An 11,601-nucleotide genomic window follows, 5' to 3' on the forward strand; every position below is an offset into this window, starting at 1 on the left:
CAAGGCTCGACTCTTTTTGTTTTTATTACATTCAAAACGCCCTCCATTCAAATGCTGCTGCGCACGCCTTAATATTTAAACTTTTTAAAGTTCTACGAAGAGGCTACTTTTGAAATGATCTCAAATCAAATCTGATATCGCCCCCCCCCCCCCCCCCCCCCCCGACAGAGTCTGCCCATATTCAGGATGCCCTTTGAGGGTTTCGTTTCTGCATAGGAGCTCCAAATGTTTCGTTTCAGTGGATCAACTATTCAAAGTAGATTTGGTCTTCTAATAACAGGGCAGCCTCTGAGGCCCGTGTAGGTCTTCAGCCCACATTTTAAAAACCCAAGCAGCTGTAACAACCTCGCCTCACCACCAGTCAAACCAGTAAGAATGGCTTCACGGGGTTAAACTGCTGTGAAGCTCGAGCAGTAAAACAAGACATGAGGACAGATGATTCCATCTTTGAATAAAAGCAGCCCGATAATGATTATTTTCGGCACAAAAATGTGCAAGATGGGCATAACCAGGACAGAAGTATGCACAGATGTTCAACCAAAACTAAAATTACAACTCAGCATCCACTCGACGTAAAATTACAGAGAAAACCCCACAGCGAGGATTCCACAAAAGACTGCGCACCCGCAAGAAAATCAAGGCCAGGGCTGTGGAGTGGAAGTCATTTTGTGTTAACCAAAACAGAGGGGATGGGAGTCAAAATTACAGGGAGGGGAGCATCGCATCTGAGACCGGCTTTGATGTTGTGGACAGGAGGGTCGTCTCACTAAGGTGTGAATTGAGCGACCTCTCGCCATATGTCCACGGAAGTCTGAATGATTCGGCCGGTGATGTGGACCCAGACTGCTAAGCCTGATGTACCAACCAATGCCAGGCTGTACTTTCACTAGATCAGCTTAAGTGTTAGAGGCAGGGAGAGGCTGTGCAAACACAGTGCTGCAAGACAAGCACAATGTACTGATTTAGCTCAAAGCTTGTTAAAAGAGCAAACAAGCTGGAGCTCAGAAATGTCTTTGAAATACTTGTAAACAAGACGTCCACACACTAAAGTCAGCGAGGTCTCATTTTGATCTTCTATTAACCGTTTCCTAAATTGATAGGTGGCAATGTTCAGAGGGTCAAACTTATGAAATGTACAGTACTGTGCAAAAGTCTTGACTCTACGTCTCATTTCTTTAGAATTTCCTTCCAAGCAGCCAGACTTTCTTGTAATCTTATATGGTGGTCTTGAGCAACACTTCTCCAGGCTTTTATGAAGGTCTTTCAAAGTTCTTCTCTGGACTTTGGCTGCTGACTCACTCACTGTCAGATCAGTCCTTGTACCTGACCATTTTCAAAGGAATATGTTGGGGGTTTTTTGTTCGTTAAGCCACTTAAAACTGACCTATCAGTCATTCAAGCGTAATAAAGGCACCTGTATGAAGGGATGAACAAGTGCTGCATCTATAAATAACAGACAACTTAGCAAAGAACCAATTTTAAGTTGTATTTTTAATGGAACTTTGTTATCAGCAGCCTGTCACAAAGACACATCATTTTTTCCCATTGTTGTAGTTTCATCTATGAAAAATGCCAAAGATAACACAAATTAACTCATGTAAAACTTTTTTTTTTGCTCCAACAAGGTGATTCCCAAAGAGCTTTTAGCTGAAAACATGGCATATCTCAGCACGGTGTGCAGTGTGTCCTTGAAAAAAAAATAAATAAAAAAAAAAAAAAAAAAAAAAGAGGAAACTGGGCAAGTGGGGGACGAAGAAGTGTGAGGCCTAAAAAATCCAGCAAAGACCTGAAACAGAACCTGAGAGATGCATCTGGACCTTCAGCTGACAGGTCTGATGGAGGGATGAATCCTCCCCAGAGCCCGGAGCTCAACATTACTGAAGCAGTGTGGGATCATGTTGACAGAGAACGGAACAAAAGGCAGCCCACATCCAAAGAAGAGCTTTGGGATGTCCTTCAAGGAGCCTGGAGAACTATTCCTGAAGACTACTTAAAGAAATGACAAAGCTTGTCTCAGAGGGTTCAGGCTGTGTTGGAGAATAAAGCTGCTCAGACCAAATACTGACTTTCAAGCTCATAAGAATCTTTTTGCCATTTTCCTGAAAACAATTAAAGATCTTAAGGTTGCTGAAGACTTGTGCACCAACAAATACTTCCTGGTTTCATCAGTCCTCCATGAAAATACGTACAGTCTCTTAAACTTACTCATTAATTTTATGATGATGTTTTGATCAAATAAAAATAAAATAATAATAAAAAAAAATTAAATAAATAAATAAAAATAATCACCAAATTACTTCACGTCTTAAAAAAAAAAAAAAGTTTTTTTAATTTAAAAAAAAAAATTCAGATTATGCAGAGAGTCCATGCTGGTTCTGATGAAGGCGCAGACACAAATGAGGACAGTGTTCTGTACAGTGGCCGTACCATCCATTATAACAGCAACACAAAACAGGTCTGACTCTCTATGACAGTGACCAGCTAACCGAAAAGAAAAGCTTTAATAACACAAACATGCCAGCTTACTAAGTTCATTTGCAAATATTTAATGAAAACTAACAACTAAAAGCATTTTATATGTAAAGACTAAGCTTTCTGATCATTTGGATGCAATTTGTCATCTTTACACGACACCGTTAGACTGAAAGGTGTTTTCCTTTCATGTGTGTCCAAGGGTGGGAGCCCTGAACTGAATTATTTAATCGGTGAACCTTGAATTAAAGTAGTAACTTCAGAGAGAAAACCAATGTTTCTTGGGAAAAAGGTAGAGAAGAATGCACAAAAGATGACCAAACTGACCAAAGCCACCCCAGGTTAAGACTTTTCTGTTAAAGGAATGCTTTGTTCAGCCACCTGGATGAAAGGACTGCTTGAAATGTGCACTTATTCTTCCCAAGTGTAAAAAAAAAAAAAAAAAAAAAAAAAAAAAAAAACTGATTCAGGTATAATCCAGAAGTGCCACCGTGGAAGCTGAAGAATTTCATTAGACTGCTCTCACAATGCTCATATTCTTCCCCTTGACATATCAATTCAGTGCTTGATCTCTGAAGAAAAAGTGGAAAAGCCTCTGAGTCTGGGGAAGCTGAGGAGCCCTCTGTTTGACCCCCAGCACAATAGGGACCACCATCCAGGTCTGCATCCCTATTACTCGGACCCTAAAAAGCCTCAGCTCTCCACCACTCTACTGCCAGAAAGAAAACGGGTAGTGGTCGGACCACTGAGGAAAAAACAACTCTGTTGGATGGTTTGGACACCAGATATGAGCAACAGGAGCTTCATTTACAGTGTATGCAACATTTCAAGTTGACGACAGTCCCTTTCAGCACACACATAAAGGAGCTTTTGTGAGGAGTCAATCACTGCACTGTATTGTTGAATATGAGGAGGAGGCAAAGAAAATGAAAGCACCAAAAGAAAGAAATTGTAGCATTCTTGTGTCTGAGGTGAGGGCGATTACGTTGTAACATGGTGAAAAGTCCCACTTAAGCTGATGAATCCTTAATGAAAGATGAGTTATAGAAAAGTGAGGCACTGCTGAGTCACGTTAGGGGGAGTCAGCGTGCGTGTTTTACAATGTGAGGAGGCAATGCGCCACATTGTCCTGGACCTTGGAGCTCAAAGTTCAGCCCCATTTGAGGGACTTTCAACACGCTTTTGCGTGACACCTGTGTGTGGCGCAAAGAGGGTTGTTTGGTTTGGTCGGAGCAAAAACAGCACCAGATTACCACAACGAGCGGGTGCCACAAACACCATATGACTTTAAACATAATCCTGCTTAACCAGCAACGCTTCATGGGATTGTCTAGTCTGGCTGCTGCACGACCACCTGACCTAAAACCAGCGCCGAGGACACAATGAACATCAAATAAGTAAACTAAGCAGCTCGACAATACTTATACAAAGCACAAGACATATTCAAGGGCTTAAATAGCTTTGAAAACATACATATATATATAAATAAATACATCTTATTACCTTATATTCAACACAAGCTTCCTCCGAATCCCAACGCCAAGTGTCCCCCTGGCTCTTCTTGGACTTGAATTCAATTCCTCTTTGCTGTTAACTCGACGAGTCGTCCTTGGGGGTTCTAGCTCTTTTGGGGAAACTCGTGTGGATAATGCAATAACTTGACGCAAACCCCAACAAGGTTCAACTTTATCCCGTCGCACACAGCACGCCCCGTCAGCACCGCCAGCAGCCTCTTTGTACTTGTCCGCCTGAGCTCAGAAGTGTGTTGACCCGCGATCATGCGCAGTCGGTGCCCAGACAAGCTCAGTCCCCTCAGCGCGAGGGAAGGTTTGGCAGCGCCACAGGTGTAGCTTACCTGCCGCCAGCTTGGCCTACTTTTACTGACTGGGCCATAAGCTAAGGCTAACAACCAGGACACTTACTCTCACCCTCCAGTTTAAGTGTCAAATCTTTCCGTGAAAACCTCTCTGGCCCTGCATTTGTTAAATTATATTAAATGAAGGAAACGAAACGACACCGACCTAATACAGCGAATAACTAACTTGTGCAGACATTTCTCCTCCGCAAGTTAAAATAGTTCCCATAGCGTCAGACGCATTTTCAACGTTTTTTTCCCTTTTTTGTTGGCGTATTAATATCAACATCTATCAATTTGTCTGTGGAATAGAAGACTCATTGGGCAATTTTACACTGGTTCAGTTTATTTAGCTTGATTATTGTGTGCTTGATATTTCTTAGTCACAAATTTAAACAAGTGTTAAGGTACATGCTGCATTATTTAGAAAGAAAAGTTCCAAACTATCAAAACACACCCCACAATGAATAGAGCAGAGAAGTCAATGAGGTCGAAACTGGGTCCAGAGCGCCATCTTGTGTTGGTTTCTTTTAGGTTAAACACCATCTATAAAATCCATTCAGATGTTGAAGTACCTTAAAAAGCCTAATTATGTTTTCAATAAGCTACAATTACCAAAACAGTGAGTTTAAAGCAAAAATTATTCATCGTCTAATTTCACATTTGCAAATGGTTTCAGCACTCTTCCCTCTGAAGTGTCTAATATAAATGTAGATATTATATAAATGCAGACAAATGTTAGATAGATAGATAGATAGATAGATAGATAGATAGATAGATAGATAGATAGATAGATAGATAGATAGATAGATAGATAGATAGATAGATTAACCAGCCAGCTGGCCATAAACCAGTTAAACACGAGAAAGATTTTCAACAACTCTCTGTGGTCAAACACAAGGGGAAAGTACTGACAGTGTTTGAGAATAAAATTGCCGATCAAGTACTGTAGTGTGTGATGCTTACCGGCTGTGCGAAGGAGTTCAGGAAACAGTGTGTGTCAAGATAACAGATACATATAGTCAAACATAAAGCAGTGAGACAGAGATTGCCTTGGACTTTTGGCCTTAGAAGATCTCTCCAGATTTGATCATTCTGTAATTCTGATTCGGACCTGGAAACCTTTTATTGGCAATAAAAGGTTTCTGTGTTGGAGCACGTCTGTGTCAGCAGAGTTCTTCCTGTACCATCTACACTTTGGCATTTTGAAGGCGACCATCCCTCATACACCACAGTGCTTTTCTTGCAGTTTTGTGGCTTTTAGTCTGAGCTCCGTTTGTTGTGTGTGATGGTAAAAAAAAATGCTTCAATAATTATTGAGGACTTCCAGTCTCAAAAGAGGCAGACCATGTGCAATATAGGGTTGGAAGGGGTGCAAATCCATGGTTGAAGAATGAGTCTTTCTGTGATATTTTTGACCAAAAGCACGTCACATTATGTTTGAGGACAGCAGAAAACTGTGTCAACTTATGGAAACACGTAACATGTCTCCTGAGCATGAGTTAAAAAAAAAAAAATCTCTGGTTTGATGACACTTAACTTCAACTCCAATCATTAATGTGTAATGAACACTACACATAGCTCATTGTCTGTCTGACACCGTGTGAAACGTGGGCTGCTCCTCAGCAAGAGGAACAGATCCATCGAACCGAAGAGGCCTCAAGACTACTCTCCTGTGGCCCAATTAAAACCTTGCCACCTGTTGAGATAGATGGAAATGATTCTAGGGTGAATATTCACCAGGGGTGAAGAGTGTAAATGCACACTATCAGAGGGAAAAACAAAGACTTTTCATGCACTCTTCATATCGCTGTTGAACCTGGTGAAAAGTACACAACCCATCTTGCGCAAAGGCAGGCTGAATCTATGCCTCTGCAGCTTCCATTATTCTGGTCACATCCCTCTATTGGTGACATTATCAGTTCATCACTACCCAGTCCAGTCTGTTGTGTTTCCTGCGGGGCCACACCTCTCCCGCACCACTGGATTGGCCCCTCTGTCTTCACTCCCTCCGCCGAGTTCCGCGTTGCAGCACATTTAAGTCCTGCAGCGTTTCCTCCAACGTTTACGCTCTGACAGCTACAGACCATCCGCCACCATGTCCGACCAGGGAGGCTTCGACACCAACGTGGTCACCGTGACCCGCTTCTTGATGGAGGAGGGCAGGAGGGCGAAAGGCACAGGGGAGCTGACCACGCTGCTGAACTCGCTGTGCACGGCGGTGAAGGCCATCTCCAGCGCTGTGCGCAAAGCTGGCATCGCCCACCTGTGAGTTAACAACTCCCACCCTAGCAGGCTACACATTTTTTAATGTAAAAACTGAGGACAACTGCGCGAGTTGTACTTCTTTAATCTGGCTAAAATATCAGCCACACGCATCCACGTTGGCAGAGGCTGAGCAGGAGATTCAGGTTGTCTGTGCGCCAATCAGGAAGCGCATACCTGACACCACGCCCACCTACAGTTTCTCCAAACAAATATTTCCTCAATTTCAGTCTGTGCAGCCTCATTGTAGTGCAAGATTTTGAAATGGTTCTGTAGATGGTGCAATACTTCACCCAATCACCAACAGACCAAAGCAGTTTGGAAATTCAGTCAGGCATCCGGTGCTTAATTTTTTCTATCCATCACATCTAAACGAGAAACCATTTATTATTAATTTATTCCACTCCCACTTATTCCATTGTTAAAAGTTCAGATCTGGTTTTTTTAAATTACAACACAGAAACAAAAAGCTGAAACTCAGCTGAAGTTTGCTCCAAAAGTTTGCCAAAGACGGGTTTATGGATGTGTTAAAGCAGTTGTACACCAGTAACATGTTTCTGTTTTCATCTTTTTTTTTTTGTCTTCTCAGTTACGGCATTGCGGGCAGCACCAACGTGACGGGGGATCAGGTGAAGAAGCTGGACATTCTGTCTAATGATCTGGTTATTAACATGCTGAAGTCATCTTTTACCTCCTGCGTGCTGGTGTCTGAGGAGAATGAGAAAGCCATCATTGTGGAGCCAGAAAAACGGGTGAGTGCGAAGTAAACCGGAGGTCTTTGGTACACCTGACACTGTTTGAGTGAGGTTGACGTTGTAAAGTTCCTTCTGTTAACCTTTAAGCCTGAAAAACCTCACGTATTTCACCTTTTGAAGCGACCCTACAGCAAACTAAACCTGGATCACCTGCTCTCTGTAGCTTCCTGTAAATGTCCGTTCCTATTTCAAAAGAAACTTGCTCAGTTCAAAAGAATAAGTAAATAGATAAATAGGGTGTATGTTTTTGTTCTTGTCAAAATGATCTGACATTTGATTGTCACTGGTGGGTTGAGTTAGCAACATTTAGCATTATTTTCCTTTTTCCAGGGTAAATACATTGTGTGCTTTGACCCTCTGGACGGCTCCTCCAACATCGACTGCCTGGTCTCCATTGGAACTATCTTTGCCATTTACAGGAAGGTTCGAACACCCCTTTGAATTCCCCTAATGAAATATCTATCTTCCTGATTTAGAAAGTTGAAGTCAATTGATTGCAACATGATATCATTTCTGTGTTATTCATTAGCTTCATTAGATTACCCAGCAGAATTGGACTAAAAGTTAAAAAGCCCTAAAGCTAAAGGTCCATTCAGACCTTTCTCTGGTCTGTAAATCTTTCCTTTTCAGCACCACTTTCCATTTTAAAATGTAAATGATTCCATCATAACATTTTTTTGCAGACCACAGATGATGAGCCCTGTGAGGAGGACGCTCTGCAGCCCGGCAGAAACCTGGTGGCAGCCGGCTACGCCCTCTACGGCAGCGCCACCATGATCGTGCTCTCCACCGGCCAGGGAGTCAACTGCTTCATGCTTGACCCGGTCTCTACTCTCCCAAGAGTCCAGTTGTTTGTGTAGAGAGAAATCTTACAACATGACCCAACTCACTGATGGCACTCTCTGTTTTCTGCTCACCAGGCAATCGGTGAATTCATCCTGGTTGAGCGGGACGTGAGGATGAAGAAACGAGGCCAGATTTACAGCTTGAATGAAGGTTATGCAAAGCACTTTGAACCTGCTGTCACAGAGTACCTGCAGAGGAAGAAGTTCCCTCAGGTAACACCGATGCGAGCCACGTGTAGACTGACCTTGCCTTGCTGTACAAATCTGTGTATATTTTTCGTGTAATGTTTTCAAACCTTGCAGGATGGCAGTGAGCCCTACGGAGCGCGTTACATCGGATCTATGGTGGCAGACGTGCACCGAACGCTGATGTACGGAGGAATCTTTTTATACCCAGGAAATCTAAAGAACCCCAAGGGAAAGGTAAGGTCCCTTTGCTGCTGTCTCCGACTCCGACCTCACACATTTCACTTGTTTTTGGAAAAACTGCATATAAAGCTTTTCGATAAATTTTTCATGTCGATACAAAGCCGAAGGAACTGATTTAAAGGAGGAAGACAGTGGTAAGCTAAAAGTCAGATAATCAGTCACTCTAAACCTTCTACCTTCTCAAGCTTGTTTTTTCTCTCATTCAGTTGCAATTCGTTGCCTCTGAAACTTTAGATATTTCTAGCCGATTACATGGTTTCATCATAAAGGATGAATAAGCACTTTATTTAGATGGATTAGCACAATCTTGGCATATTTACGATGAGTCCACACTTTGGAGCTGTGTTTGAACGGTCCTCCCCTTCACTCTGGATGTTTTCCTTTATTGCCGGGTTTTATTCCGGGTTTGTTTAGTTGTCGTACAACACTTTGGTAAAACCATTGTTAGTTTAAAAAGTGCTTTATGATTATAATTGAATTTGGCACAGTGCAGTGTTCACTAGAGCTGAGCAATTTTATCGATACTGCGATATATATCGATATTTAGTTTCCCGATAAAATATCGATTTTTTTCGGCCACAAGTATCGATTTAATTTTTTTATTTCTTTAAATTTATATTTATCTTTTTATTTTAAAGCAAACTTTATTGAAAAGCCAGACGTTCCAATTAGTGAAAACGCAGAACATTAATATAATACAATACAATGCCAGGGGGTCACATTCTACAAAACAGTGATAAATTAGTTATCACTACAATTATCACTAAAATGTTATATAAAGTGCACAGCTCTCACATTTGTTTCTGTTTGTCTGGCGGTGTTGTCCTTCCGCTTCAAAGGACGGACCACCAGTCCAATCAGTGCCGATTAATGTCAAATCACACTGTCCCTTTTTTTCAGAAAATGATGTAAGTGCATCATATCGTATCGTGAGATTCATGAATTGCTACAGCCCTAGTGTTCACTATGTAGGACTCGGTTGGGGATAGGCGCAGCCAGCTGTTGATGTATTTCAGACTCTACTTGAAAGTAGCTGTGGTTCATCATTATGCCCCGAAAATATTAAAAGTCACACGTCGTATACCAAATGCCAACAGGATCCGTGCACACCAAATCTAAAGTGCACGACTTTGCTGTTTGTTGTTGAGATCGGGTTTCTAACTGACATTTCTCTGACACCAAAGTTTCTGACACAAATCTGAAAACTTTTTTAGCTGTCTTCTATCTGCGTACGCCCGTTGTCTTAGAGCGAGCTACATTACAACATATCCCAAACTGTTGAGGCTGATGTAAAACTTCAGATATGGTTCTGGTACAAATTGAACTAATATTTTTTTAAATGGCCCGATTGTTTGACAAAGGAGGATATTGGCCACTTTAATTTCACTCAGGCATTCTCAGTGGTGAGAAAATTGTAAAAGGAGCTGCATGCTCCATAGCTGCTGGCTTCAGGCCGCAGTGCATGATGGTCTGTTTCAACTGGCTTACTCATTACGGAGTAATGTTGCTCTGTCCCTACACTTCTATTCTAAAGAAATAATTGGTTTGTTAGTGACTACAAACATCCTCAAGTTTCTTCATCATTCACATCATTTTCTTTCCTCGGGTTTTATTCACTGAGGCATTCACAGTGTGAGCTGTTTCATAGTAGAACTCCTTCAAAGAAAAAGCTTTTTGTTCCATCTCACTTGGCTCTGACCGACAGCTCTGCCACAACGTTGTTTCCTCACTCTCCACATCCTTCTGTGGAGATTGACACACCGAGCATTGTTGTTTTGTAATGATTTCTTGCAACAGGATATAAGTGAGAGCTCGCGCAAAAATGTAAAACAGCAGTGTCCATTGTTTAGTTTTTAATGGGAACTTTATTGTCTTTATTGTTGACTCCTTGAGTCAAAAGTTTGAACAAATACAAACAAGAAGGAAGAATCCAAGACAGTTTGACATGTGAGTGAATAATAAAGCTACACAATACTGAACACTTATATTATATTTAGGACAATCGGTAGATTTACTTCTATTTTCAATTTCAAGTAATGTAAGATTGATTAGAGAATACAACGTTTTAATATGATAATTGAAGCAGCAAGCACCGAAAAGCAAGACGAGACGTGTATTTTCTTGAAGGAATTAACAGATTATTCGCGGCCCAGCAGGGGATTTTCGTCTTTCTTTCTTTTTGTCCAGCCCTGGTTTGGCATTTACAGGTTACACAGGTTTATTTCATGCAGTTGGACATCAGCTGATAAAAGTAAACTGTCTCCTCTTGCTTAAAGCTGCGGCTGCTGTACGAAGGCAACCCCATGGCCTACATCATGGAGCAGGCGGGCGGCATGGCCTCCACCGGCTTCGAGAACATCCTGGATATCGAGCCGGACAGCATCCACCAGCGGGCTCCGGTGGCAATGGGCTCCTCCGATGATGTGCTGGAGTACATGGCCGTCTGCCAGAAACACGCCAAGAAGTGAGAGCGACACCGACTCGCTCCCGTACTCATCGCAGATCCAGCAGAAAAACCTTGTGTCTCCAAACCGTCTGCTTTTCAGGAACTGAGAAAGTATATTAAATCATCTTTTTGAAGGGTTCTGAATTCCAAAAAATGTGAAAAAAAAAGAAAGATTTTGTTTTTGAAAAGAGCTGATCATGGAGCTAGGTTCTTTTTTTTTTTTTTTTTTTTTTTTTTTTTTAAGAAGGTTGATGGAAGGAGAGTGTTTGTGTGGAAATGTAAAAACACTCCATACATAAGCTGTTTCTCCAAAAAAAAAACTACCAATGACCAAAAATGTGCCAAAAAGCAGACACATATGCCTTTGAATAAACTTGACTTGATAACTTTCCACCTCAGTTAACCAACATTTGTGCCTTAAATAGACAGAGCATACATTCTACCACCTCTATTCAACAAAACTTGATGCCTTTATTATGTGACATAACCACTGTTTGGAATGATGAAGTCTTAATAAATAGAATTGAGTCTGAA

General features: G+C 41.6%; 2 protein-coding genes across 3 annotated transcripts in view; one reads left to right on the plus strand and one right to left on the minus strand.

Annotated features, from left to right (window-relative positions):
• The window catches only part of kank1a (KN motif and ankyrin repeat domains 1a), a 64,471-nt gene extending 60,243 nt beyond the window's left edge, over nt 1-4,228 (minus strand). For both annotated transcript variants that reach the window (XM_075467299.1, XM_075467302.1), the window contains exon 1: nt 3,976-4,228. The gene's annotated coding sequence lies outside the window, so the exon portion shown is untranslated. The remainder of the gene's footprint in view (nt 1-3,975) is intronic.
• A 2,086-nt stretch (nt 4,229-6,314) lies between these two features.
• On the plus strand, nt 6,315-11,601 carry LOC142381958 (fructose-1,6-bisphosphatase 1-like). The gene is made up of 7 exons (XM_075467305.1): nt 6,315-6,595; nt 7,182-7,344; nt 7,678-7,770; nt 8,031-8,171; nt 8,268-8,405; nt 8,496-8,615; nt 10,898-11,601. The coding sequence occupies exons 1-7, from the start codon at nt 6,426-6,428 to the stop codon at nt 11,087-11,089; spliced, it is 1,017 nt and encodes a 338-aa protein (XP_075323420.1). The 5' UTR covers nt 6,315-6,425; the 3' UTR covers nt 11,090-11,601.

Source organism: Odontesthes bonariensis, chromosome 6, assembly GCF_027942865.1.
Source record: "Odontesthes bonariensis isolate fOdoBon6 chromosome 6, fOdoBon6.hap1, whole genome shotgun sequence".
NCBI lineage: Eukaryota > Metazoa > Chordata > Actinopteri > Atheriniformes > Atherinopsidae > Odontesthes > Odontesthes bonariensis.